This window comes from Mytilus galloprovincialis, chromosome 5, assembly GCF_965363235.1.
Source record: "Mytilus galloprovincialis chromosome 5, xbMytGall1.hap1.1, whole genome shotgun sequence".
In the NCBI taxonomy this organism is placed as follows: Eukaryota; Metazoa; Mollusca; class Bivalvia; order Mytilida; family Mytilidae; genus Mytilus; species Mytilus galloprovincialis.
This window is the reverse complement of record NC_134842.1, coordinates 77,311,657-77,331,463: the sequence shown is the minus strand read 5'-3', so window position 1 is coordinate 77,331,463 and position 19,807 is coordinate 77,311,657. Positions and strand designations below refer to the sequence as shown.

At 33.1% G+C, this 19,807-nt stretch overlaps 1 protein-coding gene and 1 long non-coding RNA gene across 2 annotated transcripts; both read left to right on the top strand.

Moving 5' to 3' along the window:
• Window positions 1–2,557: 2,557 nt before the first annotated feature.
• LOC143074736 (uncharacterized) lies at window positions 2,558–4,998 on the top strand. The gene is made up of 4 exons (XM_076250046.1): window positions 2,558–2,878; window positions 3,224–3,367; window positions 3,587–3,892; window positions 4,445–4,998. The coding sequence occupies exons 1-4, from the start codon at window positions 2,815–2,817 to the stop codon at window positions 4,687–4,689; spliced, it is 759 nt and encodes a 252-aa protein (XP_076106161.1). The 5' UTR covers window positions 2,558–2,814; the 3' UTR covers window positions 4,690–4,998.
• Window positions 4,999–13,032: 8,034 nt separating this feature from the next.
• LOC143076437 (uncharacterized) lies at window positions 13,033–17,253 on the top strand. Its single transcript, XR_012978648.1, has 4 exons — window positions 13,033–13,140; window positions 15,229–15,310; window positions 15,787–16,431; window positions 17,126–17,253. It is a non-coding gene; the product is annotated as an uncharacterized LOC143076437 (long non-coding RNA).
• The last annotated feature ends 2,554 nt before the right edge of the window (window positions 17,254–19,807 follow it).

Genomic DNA, 19,807 nt, shown 5'->3' with positions numbered 1-19,807 from the left:
TAAGTAATCTGCTGATACAAAACCAAATTGTCTATACTCTAATACCTGCGACTGAACAAGTGCAACGTTCTAAGTAATCTGCTGATACAAAACCAAATTGTCTATACTCTAATACCTGCGACTGAACAAGTGCAACGTTCTAAGTAATCTGCTGATACAAAACCAAATTGTCTATACTCTAATATCCGCGACTGTACTATAATTTTAGATTCAAAGTAATAAACCATTCAAACAATTTAAATGCAGATTTTATGTTTTATCTTGATATAAACCATATAATTGAAACATCACTGAAATATAAGACGCAGTGATAGAATAAAAAAAGACAAAAGTCTTAATCAATCTATTTAACCGAAAATAAATTATACATCTATAAAATGTCAAACGATGCTATCATTTTCAATACTATGAAATTCATGTACAAAGTTGTTTATGAAAAACTACTTGTTATTAAATTGCAATAGCAATATATATACACATGGAAAAAAGTATTGCAACACCTTGATTTTTCAAAAATTGAAAAATCAGCCTCTTTTTTTGGATGATATATAATAAGATATTTGTATAATATTATTGAAACATAGTTTATGATAACATTGGCATTGAAACGAACAAAAAATGTTTAAAAAAAAAAAGATTTATATAACCACAATTTTAATAACAAAATGAAGCGTTTTTTGTACAAAAAAATGCATTTTACAACTTTGACTGTAGTCGAACTTTACAATGTCAGACATTTCAAAATTAATCTTCAGATGACTGTTCAAATCATGGTTGATCGTTACACGCCAAAGAATTAGTACTTTGTGCGCAGCCTCCATTCAAACGGATAACCGCATCTTAACGTCTTCTGATTCCTGGCAAAAATCGACTAATTTGTTGCTAAGGTAGCAGCAACCATTTCTGATGAAGGGCATTGTTTATTTCATGATGTGTTTGAACTGGGGTGTCCTTTCGCGCACTTCCCGCCCAATAGTGTCCCATATATGCTCGATATGGTTCAAATCTGGGCTACGATCCGTCCACGGAAGATGACCCGAATTCCATTGGAACAATGAATCTTCCTCCATGATGCTAATTTTCAATTTTAGCGAGCTCTGCACTACATTGGATATGGAAAACTGTGTGTCTGTCCGTGAACAAAGGTCTCCGAAATGGTCTTATCGCACGATAACCAGTAGCGATGAGTCAATCTCGAACAGTTCTTGTTAAAAGGTCCCTGTATGCCAAACACTCTCTTTTTTGGATTGTATTGTATGCAAGGGGTTTCCTTCTGACCAACCTTTTTTATGCTTGATTTTCCCTAGAAAATGGTATAGAGGGTCTTCTTTATTTCGGAAGGTCTTTAACATCGTTTAGTGCCATTTTTAATTCTCAAAACGACTTCTAGTGGAATGGTGATGACCAACAATACGTGCAGTTATTACAGCGACCTCCTGCTTCACTCATGCTGATAATCTGTCATCTTGCTGCAGTTAAGAGTTGTCGATGACCCATTACAAGGTGTCAATCACATAACTTTAAAATTTTGGTTATTTAAAGTGTTGAAAACAATGAGGATGAAAACACCTGTTTTGCTGTTTACGGGTACAGTAGCTACATGTGCAGATAAAAACTTACCGAGTCGATATTTATTGATTAAACTCAGGTGATACTATTTTACCAAATTATATCACAAAAAAATAAAAAGTGTTTTTTTAATTTCAATTTCAATTTGGTGTTGCAATACTTTTTTCCATGTGTATATATATCTAAGAATTTCGAAAAATTCAACATATTATGTGTATAAACAGTGCATATTAGATTTGAAAATGGCCAAGGAGTTTAGTATGACGTCCATTATCACTGAACTAGTATACATATTTTTTAAGGGGCCAGATGGAGAACGCCTCCGGGTGTGGGAATTTCTCGCTACATTGAAGACCAATTGGTGGCCTTCGGCTGTTGTCTGCTCCAGGGTCGGGTTGTTGTCGCTTTCACACATTCCCCATTTCCTTTCCCAATTTTTTTTGCATGCTGAAAATAAATGCATGGAACTTTTAATAGCCCTATCACATAAATGCAAAGTGTCCTATTTCAATACAGGTCGTAATAACTTCAAAAACCCAAGTTGTATTGTTTATTAAGTATGCTAAACTACGGAAGCGTATTAATTAGGGACATAATAAAAATAAAATTGACAGTGAACTTTTTTTTAAAAGTCGAAATTTCGAGATTTTAGAAAGTCAAAATTTCAAGTTTAAGTCAAAACTTCAAGATTTGAAATGTCAAAATATCGACTTTGAAAAAAACATTCACTGCCAATTTTATTTTTACTAAGTCACTATTACGCTTCCGTACTAAACATATGTGACAACCCTGGATCAAAAACTTGACTTTGTACTATTTATTTGAACACCCTACAAAAAAGTCTCTGATAAAAATGTATATGTGTTTGTACCTTTGTTTTTTACATCCATAATAGTGACCACTACAAGGTCTTTCTGGTAAAACTAAAGCTTCTATACATTGACCATGTAGAGTAAGTACAAAAATGGTCAAAATATAATTAACAGTATTAATCATTCTAATGGGGAAGTTGTGTCTTTTTTGCATTTCAAGTATAAAACTGAAGCGAGACAATAAAGGCGAGCATTTTTTATATATCCTCTAAGAACAAAGGTCTTGGACATAAATATATATAAATGGTTGTAAATTTACTGTCATTTTTTTTGCAACTAGTGAGACCTTTTTTTTCATAATACGCATCTTTCGGTAGTTAATTTCAGATTTCTTTAAAGAAATACAGTTTATATTTTTTTTTAGTATTGGAGGATGGAAAAATTAATTGTTTTCTCGACGCTTTTATTTATTGGAGTTACTGCAACGAATAACTACTGTGAGTATGACAAACTTATAAATACAAATATTCCGTTCAATTCATAAACACTGAGATGTAAAAATGTAGAGGTAGTTTGACATGTATATTAAAAAAAAAAAAGTTAAATGAAATAAATACATTTTAAGCATCCACTTACACCAAAATAATTATTAACTCCTCGCTGTTCTTCATCAAAAATAACTTTCAGCTTGTTATTTGTATTTGTTTTTGCATACATTTAATCTTTTTAATAAGGTTTTGATCAAAATGATATATGTTTATACAGTTAAGTTCTTTTTTAATAGACTTACATTTAAGGAAAGTCAGTTTTAAGTCTACTATTTTAATATTTCATATTTACAGGGATGTATGAGCAGAATGAACCCCTTATTAGTACCGGAAGTTTAGGTAACGCAGGTGGTTGTCAATGCTCGTGTGAACCAGCCATTGAGCCACGTAGAGGGAGCGGTGTTTTACCAACAAGCAGGAGACGTAGACGTAAAAATAGTAAGTTGATATAATTGAGAATTTATTACAGACCTATTTGTAAAAGTCTAAAGACTTCATAGTCGAGAGTTATATATTTTTATTACATGCAAATTTACCGCACTATAGTTTAATGACGCGATGAAATTCTTTCAGATCAGTTTTTTTTCAAATGAAGAAAATAATGAACGCACTTTAAATATCAACAAGTATATTCCTATTTTTTTTAAAATAACATAGGCAGACGACATCGTCAACAATCAATAAATGAAGTTATTCCAGAAAGTCCTTTCATTGAAAGAGGATCTCGTGGTATAAAAGTGACTGACCCTATACCAGAAACAAGGGGACTAGGGGTTGGAGTCAGAGCTCCGATATTAAAGAACAAACGTAGAATAGGTGTCGGAAATGCAGTTATACGTGGTGTTGCTGGTATTGAAGGAGGTGCACCGTCTAGAGGAGTTTTACAGCCAGACTATAGATTTGATAATGGACACGACAACGGTTTTGTGGATAATGGTTTTGATAATGGCATTAATAGCAACGGTAAGTACAATGTACATGTACGCTTTTAGATTGAACATTATTGAAATTTTAGTTAGAAACTTTTCAAAATTTAATTAAAAAATCATTCGAAAAATTATTTAGCGGTTAACCAATCTATACTTCTAAAGATATCTCTAAAGGAAGAGACCGATTTTAATTGAGCCGCATCTCCTCTGAAACCATACAAACTTCGAAATATTTGTAATATGATGTATAAATGTAATGTTTTGTACTTCTTACGATTGTCTACGAAACAACCTTTTCTCTGTTTTGAATATCGATTCACATCAATAATTCCAGAAAAGCATCAACAAAAAATTCCCAAATCAAACAATGAATAAAAAAGGCGGATCCATAACTTTTCGTAAGGGGGGCCCGCTGACTGACCCAAGGGGTCCTGCTCAAGTCACGCTTCAGTGATTCCCTATATAATCATCCATTTTTTTTCCCGAGAAAGGGGGGGGGGGGCTTGTTTACTTTCTAACAAAATCAGTATTCAATTTCTTGCAGTTAATTTGATAGTTAATTAATTTTTCTTAACAATTTTTACAGGAATTGGTATCGACTCCAATGTGAATGGAGGCTCGGCAGGCTTTCCAACAAATGTGAACGGTGGTTTTGGTACAGATTCTAATGTCGGATTCATTGGTGATCCTAATGTTGGACTGGTTACTGAAACAAACGGTGGGATACAGGGCAGATTTAGCGGAGATGGATTTCCGAATACCGGAGATATCCGACAAGAGTCTTGGGGTTCCGGAAGTCGGAATCGACGTAGGAAAAAATACAAATATTAATCTAAAAAAAAATATGTGAAATTGTATAGAGTATGTGACGATTTTGTTTTATTCAAAAGCAGGGAAAATGAATGAAAATATGTTTAATTGATAACAGAAGCAATTAAAAATTGTGTGCAGTTTCGATACCAAGCACGCCTTTAGATTAGTTTTGAGACGATCATGAACTTGTCTATTCTGAGGACCCCTCTTCTGCAATAACTTGCTCAGTTATTTTGTATTATCTCGTAGCATAGTGTATACTCGTATATTGTCGTGAATTATCTTGTATCCTCGTATACTATCGTATAAATATATATTTAATGACAATGCTTTTTTTTCTCGAGTGCATGTTATAAATTGTTTTTTGCGAGTTTTATCTCAAGGAAATGAGGATTTTAAACGTCTGTTATCGATACCGAGTTTGAACTTTGTGTCCCTTAAACTTTAGTATTTATGTTGTTGTCCGTATATTGGGAATATTATTTAGCTTTATGCATGTTTTAAGCTGTAGACCTTAGTGATATGGGATTTTCTTGCTGCGTTAAATAACTGATGTTTAACGAACTTGACTGGCTGGTAAGTGCTCGCATGGTCGGTTGCGGTGGTCTTGTACTGTTTTCTGTAATTTGGTCGGACTGTTGTCTCTTTGACACATTCACGTTTGCATTCTCTCAAACTCCGAAACAGTGGTGACGTTGCTTCGCTAAACTATCAGTTAAAGTCAACGTAGCGTAGTAAAGAGGACGTAACCGCTGTTTCGGAGTTCGGCATTCTCTATTATGTTCCATGAACGATACACAAAAGTGTTGAGTATTTAGAATACCTTGTTAAGTCCTGTTACATGTTTTGTATAACTTTTGACCACCGGTATACCACAGTTGTTTTTATTTGTACATAATCTATTGTCCTAGTTCAGGACTCGTACAACATTTTACTAACATTATCTGTTTCCTGTAGATCACGAACCGTTCAACATGTTCCATGCATTACATGTCGTCCTTCGGGAATCGTACAAGTGGAGATAATCCAGAAAAGTACAGTATCGTATAACGTGCTGTAAAGATCCAAATATTTGATGCTGAATTCCAACGATACAAGGAGAATAAAAAACGCGTTTGAAAATACATTTGAACAGAAATACTATGGGGTATCCATCCATGACAAACTCAAAACAAGAATAGCCAACAAAAAATAATAAGCAAAGGAACAACATCAATATGAAAAAAGATGGGTTGTGATTGCCAATGAGACAACCCTCCACAAGAGACCAAATGATGCAGAAATTAGCAATCATAGGTTACTGTACGGCCTTCAACAATGAGTAAAGTATCGACCCAATAGTTTAATTATCTATAACACGACGTACGATATGACAAGTGGGCGTGACGGACAATCGTTCATCTAATCCGACTAAGTCAATTGATCAACTGAGCGCGCCAAGATATGGTCTTGTCCACGCTGTTATGAAAATGATTCTATTTAAACTTCTCTGTAACCTTTGTTCTTGCATGTTTGGGAAGAATACACTATCTAGATGTACCTATCTAAAGCAATTGATACGGTTTTCTAAAGCTTGTATTTCATATCATGATTTCATTGGAAGAAGGTTGATCTTATAGGAAGTTTGTCCTTATTTCACCGAATGAGACCTACCGATAAAAATTTCCCCGTAATTTTTACTACATGAGCAACATGAACAGTAGACTGACGAAGAGCAGGGTTGCGTGCAATGTCGTAGTGGCTACATAGGGCTACGAAGATTTATTGACTACTGAACGATAGCTAGCCTAGCTGCTAAATAGATCTAGATAGCAGCTAGGCTAGCTACACGTTCAGGAGTCAAAAATCTACGTAGCCCTATGTCTATCCATGTACAAAAAAATGTAGCTGCTACGATATTGAACCCTCTAGTCAATAGTTGTCCGACTCCTATTGACAATCATAGTTCCATATCTCAAATTTATATATATACATATATATATATATATATAGGTTTATCGCGCTATTGTCATGAATTTAGAATGAGTTAAGTGACTTTTTTATTATTTATTTTGTTAAGTACAAATATATGTGGTTAATTATGTCATTGGGGCACGATAAATGTAGGTCTGTAACGAGTTTATTGTAAATATATTGGATTGTTAATATCTTTAATATATATCGGACAAGCTAACACATCTGACATGTGTATACAAATAAATTACCGATTTAATGGCTGGTCAGTCGAAATCAAGGAACACAGTAAGGGCTAAAATAAATGGACATAATATATTTATGTTTTATTTTATTTGATTGGCAATTGTACAATAATATATTTATGTTTTATTTTATTTGATTGGCAATTGTACAATAGTCTATTTTGTGTGTGTGTGTGGGGGGGGGGGGGGGGGGGAAGGTTAAATTTATTTTAAGCTTGCTATATTAGTAAGTGCATTTATTGATTATTTTTTTCCACTTTGTTACGTCTGATGTTTTTCTTAATTGGGATATGTATCAAAAAGTACATTAAAAATACATATAATTATATTTATATAAATAAAAAACCAAATCCACCCCCCAAAAAAACATACAAACAAACAAATGAATAAATAAATAAAGTTAATCGAGAAAAGATTTATTTTGTTTTGATATTAAACTTAAAAGTAAGACATGTTATGGAAGTTTTTCGTGTAACGTTGCGCACGATGTTCCTACAACACGACGTTACACCACCACGACGTCAAAGAGAGTTTTCTGAAACTTTTGACGTACATTTATTCATTTTTTAAAGTTTCATTTGCCTTTTTTTTATGTAGTTGGCTGAATCTAAATCTGTCTACATTTTGTGATGTTCATTTACAATGAATTTATTTACCTCAAGTTGTGGAAATCGATTAAATAATTTTTACCCTTAATTCACCTTAAAATGTAGTATTGTCGTAAGAAATGAACTTGAAGGAAGGAAAAATAAGACAGAAGTACACGGTTTAAAAAAAAATGAATTATAACAAAACTTTAATCGCAGGCTGCTAAAATTGCATGGTCCTTATCTTCTGTTATTGTAAATTTTTCATATCTTGATTCAACCCTAATACAAATATATCCGACACTCTGCAAGTAAATAAAAACATATTAATTAATTTGAATTGAATTGTATTAAGCATTTGCTTGACACATAACTTGTCGAAATACAACCATTAAATAAAATTACTACAACCCGATCTTGAAAATTATTTTCCCAGTCATTTGAAGTTGCTTGCTTTTAAAATGTACTAATCTTCTCCTGATTCGTCCGTATAATACGGGGTTGCATTAATTCAATGAAACTGTTTTTGTCGCTGTTTCCGATAAGTCTTTCAGTTACCTCCGTTTCGCTCGTATTTTTATAAGTATGCACCGTGGTTTTTTTCGACAACCAGCAATTTTTTTTTAAATTTCACCACGCGATTCGTTTTAAGTATCAGGAATATCACGGCCGACACTCGGCTAACCGAGAGATTGGTCGGTTAATCTATATTGAGTATGTGGCTATATGGGCGATTGGTCTGTTAATCTATATTGAGTATGTGGCTATATGGGCGATTGGTCTGTTAATCTATATTGAGTATGTGGCTATATGGGCGATTGGTCTGTTAATCGGGTTGGTCATACGTCTGTTAAGAGTAAAACGCTTAATTTAATGTTAAACTCTATTAAATATACAGATTTTTTGGCATGTTATAAGAACCAAATCGAAAAAAGAAAAGTGTCTGACAAAATGATATCTATCATAGAACATTTTGCACTTGTAAAAACATTTCTTAGTCTGCGCAGTTTTCAGTAAAACTAAAAGGCGTCGCGCAAGTATGTAGTATTTATGCTTATACGCATAGCAATTTTTTTAATAAAAGGCGAAACAAACTTTAGATATCATTTAAAGGACAAAAAATAGTACTGTGGTTCTAAAAAATAAATTGACATTAGTAAATATTTCATAATTGTAAAATAATGTGATTAATACCACGTTTTAGTGAAAATTATGGGAATAAAGTCTGTTAATGGGTTGGACAATTGAAACTGTGTCAGTTAAGAGTTATTTAGCCACGACAATAATTTTGCTACCTTTATATTTTCCCCTTGAAAAATTTAAGAATGAGATGTTCCTGAGTAAACAAAAATGACAATACGGTGCCACAGTATCCTAGAAAGAGCATTTTTATTTTGACTTTCTTTGCATTTTATAGAAGGGTGTGTCACTTCATTATAGCGTGATATGGATTGGCCTCTGGAATATGCATGAATTTTTTATTGACATTTTCAATCAGCCTTAATTGTGTCTGTTCGAAGTAGCATGTTCTCAATTCCGACTAAAAGTGTCTTTCTAATACAACACAGGGTACATATAACGTCTTCTCGTTTACATATGAACATGATATGTGTCACTGGACGTTAAACCCTAATTCGTCAGCATCATCCAATTGGTTCTTTTCTTCTACAGTACTTAATCATGTGTTGTTTACAAATCACTCTAAAGAAGTAAACGGAAAGGAGCGAATGCAGCTACATTTGGCTATTTTAAGTTTCAATTCATTTTATTCCGTTTAGTTCCTTTCTAAATAAGTGCAGAGGAGAACTACAGTTGTCTATGGTGGCCGGTGAAGTCCATTTCGCGTTTTCGCGATTTCGTCTTTCATATTCTATAGGGCGAAAAGGCGAAATCGCGAAGTCGAAAACGCGAAAACGCGAAGTCGAAGTCGGTTTCGCGTTTTCGCGTTTTCGACTTCGCAATTTCGCGTTTTCGCCATATAGAATATGTAAGGCGAAAACGCTAAAGCGCTAAAACGCAAAATGGCATTAACCTGCCACCATAGTTGTCCGCATGTAAACTTCTAGAATTTGTCTCCAATATAAGTACATCGCAATCCGTTACTGTTTCAACAGCCATCGGTGTTTCATGTGTGTATACTTAAACAAGTACTATTTTTCTCTAGTGTTTAGCAATGTATCACTCTCTACTGTTCTTATATATTATTCTATATTCTGCGTTTCCATCCAGATTCTCGTGTATACCATGAGGGTCCGGATTGTATTCTTTCAATTGTTATGTAATTTTTTTCTACATTTTATTTATCTTACTCATTATTCTTTCTTTATTTTTCATATTTTACTTACTGATTTTTAGTTACATAACTACGTTTATATCTGATTTATATACTGGTTACCAATGTAGATGACAAATTTGTGTCATTCATGACAATTAAACAGAATCAACATGATATATGCAATCATTCTTGGATGCAATTAATATAACTTTAATATTACACTTTTTGAAACAATTTTTATCGATTTTCAATTTCATGTGTTGTTTCCGTATATGTTATGTTTCATTGCTCATGTGTTTTTTTCGTATATTTTAGCCGCTCGTCTTGAGCCTACTCATTTGATCCGATAACAACCCATATAGCAATAAAATTATACTTTTATTGCCATTCATAACTCTTAACAGACCAATTAACAGACCGGGTTTTATACATCCGACCCATAAACAGACCAGGTTTTAAATAAAGATTGATTTATGTCACCAAAATACAGATTTTCGTGTAGATTTTTCACACAATGATATCAATATGGTTAACAAACATAATGCCTTTCTTTTTTCGATGTTCAAAATATTGAATGCAAGTAAATTTAACCAATGTGTCATTTTGTGTACATTTTATGTGTGTAAAATGTGTATAAATTTGTTGATGAGTAACCCGCCTTTTCATTTTATAGATCGTACATCGAAGCTAGAAAAATAATAATTATGTGACAGTGGAAAAAGCAGCTTCGTTTAATATTTTTGACTTTAATTCAAAATTCTCAATTTTGATATTTTAGGCTTTAATTCTCTGTGTTTTATACTTCATTTTATTTTATAATTCATTTCATTTTATAACTTCGTTTCTATTTACATTTCATATCCAGGACTTAAAATCAACATGCTTTGAAATGCAATTTAATTAAGATAGTTTCGACATTGAGTGACATGTTTCAATCGGTTAGCTAATTAGTGACATTTTACCTTATTCATAATGTATGTTCTTAATTGTCATAATCAGATTATCATTTAATATCTATTCTTCAAGTTCTAAAAATAGTTTAATCTTAGTTTGTCAGTGAACAATATCACTCAAATTAATTGTTATTTGTTATGTCTATACTTGTCAATTCAATTTTGTATAAATACTTGTTTATAATTTTTATAAGCAAGATTTGGACTCAGGACTTTACACTGAACACAGTCCATCTGTAATAAAAGTATTAGTATTCCATGCTGAATTATTGGTTTATTCATCGCTAGTTCCAGAGTCTCAGAAGTTAGTTTTCACCAGAGTTTCAGTCTCAGAGTTCTCATTGCTATTCACAACAATCGTTCGTTGTGTGATCAGGTGCATCACACAGTTTCAGTAACAAGAGGCCATTCAGTCAGGCTCTTGTTGCACAACCTAGAAGTCACTCTTATTTCCCCGGTGACAATTACACCACTGAATTCAGTACAATGAATTGTTTTGTTAGACATGAATACTTTTTATGATGAAAATATATTTAGAAAGTTATACAATGAAACATGCTGAACTTTCAATGATTTTCTCGATAACACCTGATTAACAGACTTTAGCCAACCCGATTAACAGACCAACCGCCGATATAGCCGCATACTCAATATAGATTAACCGACCAATCTCTCGGTTAGCCGAGTGTCGGCCGTGAATATACAATAGAACAAATTTTGCACATGTAACGTCGAAAAAAAATCGTTTGTTTGGATTTTTCGACGTTTTTCGACGTTTGGACAAAATGGCTACCGTTTTGTAATGTTTCGTAGCATTTTATTCCTGTAAGACCCAAACATGCAGTTAATAAAAAAAAGAATCTAGACTTTATGTTCTTTTCGTGTGTCTAACTTTTGTTTTGGTAAATTATAAATTACTTATTAAAATATCAGGTAAAAAAAACCCGCATTTATTGCTTGTACAAATGAAATATCAACTTGGACAAAATGGCTACCGCTTGAAAAACGACTGTGTAGAGATGGTTTTATAGAATCTACTATTTTTGAACTCTCGAACAATGAGGCAAATGTTTGTTCTTTCGGTAGATGTTATAATTATCTCACATTTTTTAGACATTTTTAGCTATGTCTACTTATAAAACTATCTTTCAGCCGTTAAGTCAACAAAAAACGTCATTGGACATTAGCTTAATATGCAGTCACCGAGTCAAACGAAATTCGACAAAAGAACGGCTTTAATTTAACCGAGAACTGACACACTTCGTTGCTTCTGTCAAGTTTCGGGACGATCAGAGAATAAGAAATAGGATCACTATACATAAGAGATAAAACAGTTGTTAAAAAATGTAACGTTGGACATCCGTTTGTTTTACATACTAGCTTTGTTGTTTTAATCCTCAAATATAAGTTAGATATTACTAAGCATATCACCAAGAGGTATAAGAACATAAAGAAAAACATATACTGAATTAGTTTTTATAGTGGTTAGACTAGTGTTTGTTAACATTTTATTTTGTTTTGCGGAGGAAATTTCGAAGATTCTGTTTTAAATCATGGGGGTTGTAGGAACAGCGTGCGTGACGTTTGTGTTCATCAATACGCTTTCTTTCCTTCTTACGTCCTTGACCTGCCTTTCGACATATATATCAACGGTAAGCTCGAATACAGCTAAATCGTTAAGTATATATAACTACCCCAGAATTTCACACCACTGAGAGAATGAATATCATTCTATTTTGTGCTTTTTTGTACATTAAAGGCAGCAACCATTTAACTTCAAGGAGGATATGGTTTGTTTTCTGAGTCAGAAATTTGAAAAATTTTGTTAAAGTTTTCAATCAATTTATTTTTTCTTCTTCAAAATTTAACACTATAAGGTATGGGGATAATCTGGATTTAGAATTGTTTTTTTGTCATCTGCTTGACCATCAATTTGTTTTCATAAAATTAGGGATCAGAACATATTTAAGGAAAATACCATAACCCCCTTGAAGTAACCCTCCACCTATACCTTTAGCTTATGTAGAATAAACAAACATGCACACAGCAATACACACAGTAAGAATCCGATGTTAGAATAAACAAAAGAAACTAAGCAAATTGACAACCATGCCTATAATGTTGTACGCCAGACGTGCGTGAAAGTCTAAATCGTTTTTTTTTAAATTAAGAATGTCACAACAAAATCCAATATCCTTTGTTTAGTATAATAGGTTTTAAGTGATTTTTATTGAATGTATAAAGTGTCTTGTTTATCATTATTGTTTTAAGTACTACATATCAGTAGTCAATTATGTCAATAAGTCACGAGAAAAATATATCACTGATGATGAGTTTATCGTAAATCAGTTGGTTTAATTGTGATCTTTTTATGTATTTCGGACATACCAGTACATCTGCAGTGTCCAAGATATACTATAGGTATACAGCTGGTCAACCGACAAAGAGAACCTAAGGTAGGGTGCAATTAATATCTGTACTTTTTCTTTAAATTTACTCTTGATACATAATGTTTAATTATATTTGTTTTTTTGGTTCGATAAATATACAAAAAGTGTTTTTTTTTATGTTGAAACAAAATAATTAAGGATACTGTGCTTTTTTTGCCTTATAATTGGCCAAAATTTGTCTTTTCTGGAATATTATAAAAGTATCGAGAAAATGTTAATTGATTTACCATCAGAAGGAGCTGTAAATGGAACCTTAGATTTTTGAAGAATTGAATGCTTCTTTTTGAAAAAAAATTGGGCTAGAAAAAACACGCCTTTTCAACCCTATACAGGGATTCTGATCCCGGGTCCCGCTAACTGTTTTGTCAGATTCCCGTTTACCGCTTATACTATGTACGTAAGGGGTCATCCATAATTGTCAACCATTTTCCAAAGTGTACAAAACATACACTTTTTCAGACCCCCACCCTCCCTCAGAAAGTGTACATCAACCATTTTCAGATTTCAAGACAAGAATCAATAATTCTTAATAAAAAGAAGATCCTGTTTATTAAAGTTTAGTTTAATATAGAAATTTGCATTGAAAAGAAACTGAAAGATATCTGACTGTTTTATTTCATTTGATGAAAAAAAAGCGTACAGTAAACATGTTGATTTTTGAACCCCCTCCCCCCAAGTGTACGTTTTGTACACTTTGGAAAATGGTTGATAATTATGGATGACCCCTAAGCAATTCTCATATTTTTGTCATTTCCCGTGTCCCGCTAGACTTCATTTCTAGTTTTCACGACACAATAATTTGACTTTCACGTGTCACGCTTACAAAAAATCGGCAATCCCGCGTCCCGCTTAGACCCCAATGAGACCCACTGTACAATTACTAAAAGAAACATTCAGTACTTATCATTAGTACATTTTATACTAGCATCATGAAAACACGATTTTTATCATTTTTTTTTATATAACTGCATGTACTCTCTATATTGTGGAAGCTCGTGTCATCATGATTTTGAAACTTAGGTTAATTTCAGAATGACGCAATATTGTCGTTTGGCGACCAAAACAGCGTATTTTATAATGAAACATACATGTACTGTAATTATTTAAGAATTGAATGCTTGGTTTTGTAATTTCATAGGGTTGAAAAAGCGTTGATTGAAGCACATTTTGTATGAAATGCTGCGTATTAAAATTGTGAGCATGATCAACACTTTAACAACCCTATGAAATTATAAAAAGAAGCATTTAGGTCTTAAAATAACAGTTGTATGCTACAACCATGAAATTAAGGCTTACATCAAGTTTTCAATGCTTTATTCTAAATATTCGAAGAAGAACGTCAGTCATAGCTGTTCTTAGGAGAGCTGTGATGTAGAGGTTAGCGCATCGGACTACTAACACAAAGGTTCCTGGTTCGATCCCCATTGCGGAGAGAAAATTTCAGGGACTGAATTTCCGTCTCTCTTTTGACACCATTTGCGGGAATGGTCTTGAGAAACGATTTTTGTCCGTCGGAAGGAGACGATAAATGGCTGACCCGTGTTAAGAGAGACCCATATCTCTTGCACGTAAAAGAGACTCTTGTAGATTTCTTTACTTTTATTTTGTTTAATGTCATTCGTGTCCCTTCTGTTCTTATATCTTACTCTTACATAGATATACGAAGATGTTGTATGAGTGCCAATGAGATAACTTGACATCCAAGTCACAATTTATAAAAGAAAACCATTAAAGGTCAAAGTACTGTCTTCAATACGAAATGTTTGTTTTATGGGCGCAGAATTTTTTTTTTGTAATTTCTTCAAGTATAATTATATAAGTTCCAGAAACATCGTTTGGCATATAATCCTCACATGTAAACCATTTACAACAGGATTTCCGTTTGGGGTGTATCTTTCCTGAAATTTATCCTTTTTTTGGTTCCGATATAAACAAAATGGTTATTTGAAAGAAAAAAATCACTGTATATCATTAAATAATGTTGACCACTAGCTACAGTATCCCTTATTTTTTTACACTTAGGTCGATGAAATGTTAATAAAGGTTTATTTCAACTATATATTATAAGGGGTTATAATATTGTTTTCTTTTTAGGAAATCACCATGGCGTTATCTTTTCGACTGGTGTTGCCCACAGTGGTTTTGTTTTGCCTGACTTACAGCGAAGCATTTACAGGTAAATAATGGATATTAGTATATTATAATTTAAAAACTGTAATTTGTCTGTATCTATTTTAAAAATACTTATTAACTGGGTAATAATTAAAATACTATTTTTTTTACAATAGATTATAAATTTATGATGAGCTGAACATAAGTTGATAAGAAAATTCATCTAATCAAAAACGAGTCGAACAAAAATGAATTGTTTTCTGCTCTTTGGTCGGGATGTTGTCTTTGACACATTCCCCATTTCCTTTCTCAATTTCACCTTTTTTTTATAGTACATCTTTCTGGTCCATTTTTATGTTCTATTATAAATAAAAAAATTAGCACCATAGTTTGGTCGTTTATTAAGTTTATTAAAAGGCAAGTCACACTTTTGTAACAAAATAATAAATGTTATAATTAAATATTTCTTGCATTTTGGACCTTAGGTTCCAAGTATTAGTACTTCGGGTTAAGCTGACTTTAATCTTTTAATCATTTTAGCTTCTTATCAACGGAGGGCAGTATTGAAGTCATATGCACCATCCAAGATAAGAGTCCAAGCTTACTATCCAAAAGGAAGTATTGGGTACCAATCATCTCCTAAACGTGCACCCGGTTACATTCAGAAAACAAGGAGTTATGGGAAAATACTGGATACTTCCTATGCACCAAGGGTTGTGATGAAGTATGGCAGTCGAACGCGTAAGGGATACGGACGTCAAAGGAATACATACTTGTTAAAGAAAGTTTCAAGTTATGCTGAGTTGAATACCGGTTTTCAGGGAAAGAAGTATGATTATATTCCTAAAGGTAACTTTGCATATGCTGGGCTAAAGAGACAATACCTACCTTTGAAAGGATCGAAGAAGTTTGGTTATGGAAAGAAATACAAGTCATTTGAAAGACCTTTACAGGGCAAAATAGGTAGGGTAGGAGTCCATAAGATTGGCATTGGTGCTGGCTCATATGGAATTGGTCGCAGAGGAGGTCGTCAATTAGCAGGAGCTTCAAATTCACTGCATGGACCAGTCAGAAATATTGGACGTTTTGTACCAGGAGAATCAGCTGTGGCCTTTGGAGGGGGTTTTGGAAATAGATTTAGTGGAGGCGGAGGCGGAAATTTCTTCATAACAGATAACATGGAAGGTAGGTTGTTGAGGCTAGCGTTTCGTTTACATGTATCTCTACCGTAAAAAAATGAAAAAAACACGTTTAATGATTTCATGCGTTCGAAAAGTGGAAGATATTAGCAAGCAAAATCGAGGTAATTGTGCAAATGTTGATACAAGCATGAAAATTACCATAAAGCATCATTATTATATACTTTTTAAGAAATAACTGCTTGCCAATAAAAACAAGAAGCGCTTATTTGGATTCACCTTCGTCAGGAACGCTCAAAGCCACACATTTGAAATCCGAGGATGTATAAGTACCGAAACCGTTGAAGAGGTACATGTATTCATATATGTCAAAAATACATAAGGGCAACAGTGGTATACCGCTGTTCGAAACTCATAAATCGATTGAGAAAACAAAATTCGGGTTACAAACTAAAACTGAGGGAAACACATCAAATATATAACTGATGGAAACACATCAAACATAAGAGCAACGACACAACAGAAACAGAACATCAACATGTAACACAGAAACGAACTATTATATAACAATGGCCATTTTCCTGACTACAACACATGTAAAGCATTGTAAAGGGAAAATACGATGGTTTCAGTGTTTAATTATCATACAAACTATTGTAAACCTTATGCGAATTTTCATTCAGATTTAATTTTAAATTATTTGTATATTTATTTACCTATTTATATTTTATATTTTTCAGAAGTAACCAAGTGATCTATACGTACCATTATTAATCTGGGGTATATATATTTCATAAACATGTCATACATATATATACCAAATACTGTTATGCTAGTAATCCTTATGTATAAAAGAAAACAATTTGAACTTCTTGTTTATTATATGAAAAAATCACTCAAGAAGAATATGACAGAAACAACACGTAAAACAAAAAAGTCTTTTCAATATACATGTAAGTTATATCTAAATGTAATCGCAAAGCATGTTTCTGGTGAGTTACTACAATACACGATAGCGGTAACAAATTCGTTGCATAAGGGAGTGTCAATTTCATAGTTATTAAAATTCTATGAGTAGATCAATTGAGTGCTTTTAAATACCCATTGGTGGCCCTCGGCTGTTGTCTGCTCTATTGTCGGGCTGTTGTCGCTTTGACACATTCCACATGTCTATTCTCAATTTTATAAACTGTAATACCACCAAATCATGGTACATCACATCCGGTTGTATACGCAAATAGGTCGAAAAAAAAAGTTCCCTTGAAATTGACAGTTGTAGGTAATTAATCCTACATTTTATTGCAATAAAACATTTCTGTGTCTTAAACATATGCCTTGGGTACTTCAAAGCCCATTATTTTTTTTATTTGGGTTTCTATAGAATATTTTGTAAACTTGAGGTTACATGGTTATTAAATCTTGTACACATGTTAAATAAGGAGAGAAATGTGATTGGTTAGCTTCCAGTGATGGTTGTTTTCTTATATTTTTTCTGTAGTACTAGACATGATAAAACTTTACTCATGCCAAGTATTTCTTTATTTGCAACAAAGATAAATTCTGCAAATTTTTTTGTTTTGAAAAGTGCAAATTTAACAAAGACTAATGGGAGAAAATCAATGGTGGTACTACACCTTTTAAACATCGAGTAAGTTATTTGTTTCGTAATGTTTCGATGTTGCTGTTGTCATATTTTGCTGATTGAGAATAAATCTGATTATATTTTTTTTTCGTTCTTGTAACTACTCATCACCTTTGCTAGGCAAGCACCACAACCCAAACCTTTCCTCGGATTAAGATAGAATTGCAGATCCACAAAGATGATTATTTACGTTGATCGCAGTTGCAAATGCTGCATCCAATCAAAACGAGCGTTTAAGAAAATGTAAATGTTTATAAGTAGGTGAAAACTTTGCCACTAGCTGATTGTGCAACAAGTCATCAACCCATTAAACATAGGACAATTTGTATATAAAGTGTTAATCTTAAAGTACTTGATTAACTAGTTGAAGTTCCTGTGTATGTTTCTTACGCAAATATGAGAGTGTCAACGTATATTTTCCGTTTCTCTTTCACGAAATTGTAAACACCACACAGAACCATTTGAACACCATCACACTGAAGCGAGTCCAAGTGCTGCCATTGGTTAAGAATGATGTAGTCCAAATGGGCATGACATGTATTTACCGGTAGGTGGCACAGCATTGTTTTTACACATATTTCCTAATTTGCGAAGGATGCAGAGAATTGAACCGGATTGTAATCCTTGGCAAGCAACAATGCTGATTGAGTGTTTCACCAATGACAACAAGTATGTCCCAAACTTACGAAGCCACCATTCCGTCCACGTTTCCTCGACTGCACTTACATGAGCAACACACGTACGACACGTGCCACATATGAACCAGGGTGTGCTTACTCTTCTGTTAAAACCTAAGAACACTTCGGTATTTTGTTTGGTTCATCTTGCTCAATCTTTAGGTTTCCATGTTGAGTTTTGCAGAGAATGTTGTTGTATGATTGCCAACAATAACCAAAAAGAAACGAAATGGGAAACAACTGTAGGAAACTGTTCGTCTCTGAAAAATTCCAATTACAAATTAAATGAGATGCTGTACGACCATACATTATTATTTTTTTTTTTAACAATTATTGATAGTTTCAAACTTTTTACATCTGCCATTAAAGCGCTAGGTTTGGCATGCCACAAAACCAGGTTCAACCGACCATTTTTTCATAAAATGCCCTGTACCAAGTCAGGAAAATGGCCATTGTTACATTATAGTTCGTTTCTGTGTGTTTTACATTTCGCTGTTGTGTCTCTGTTGTGTCGTAGTTCTCTTATATTTGATACGTTTCCCTCAGTTTAAGTTTGTTACCCGGATTTGTTTTTTCTCTATCGATTTATGAATTTTAAACAGCGGTATACTACTGTTGCCTTTATTTAACATGAGAGATAAGCTTATATAATACGCGTTTGCACTTTAGCTACCTTCAAAGACATGAACTAAAGTAGCTACATGTTAATTGACAGCCGAGATGAATTTAACCTCGTTTTCATGTTCTATTTGATTATTTGCAGTGCTAAATAAATCATATTAAATGAAGCATTTGTCAAAATTTTATGAACATGGATTATTTTTGAACGCACAATGTGCAAGACTTCCTTTGATTTTTTTTAGTTTCTTTGATTATTTAATTGATATCATAATTTTCTTTCAACTTAAGAGTTTATCAAAAGAATAATTAAGCACTGGAAACTATATATTGATTGCTGTTAAATATTATGTAATATTTGTGCTGTTTTTCTTCTTATTCTACATTTTAAGGTGCATTCCATATTTTGAAAGACAATTGCTATAATTATGAATAAAAGCAAATGTAGTATATACGACAACAATAGAACTAACCCCACCCCCTAA

Excerpts from the sequence above, each read along its gene's own strand:
- LOC143074736 (XM_076250046.1), top strand. The coding sequence starts at position 2,815 with ATGGAAAAATTAATTGTTTTCTCGACGCTTTTATTTATTGGAGTTACT. Across the intron at positions 3,368-3,586 it reads GAGACGTAGACGTAAAAATA|GCAGACGACATCGTCAACAA; the intron begins GTAAGTTGATAT and ends AAAATAACATAG. Across the intron at positions 3,893-4,444 it reads TAATGGCATTAATAGCAACG|GAATTGGTATCGACTCCAAT; the intron begins GTAAGTACAATG and ends CAATTTTTACAG.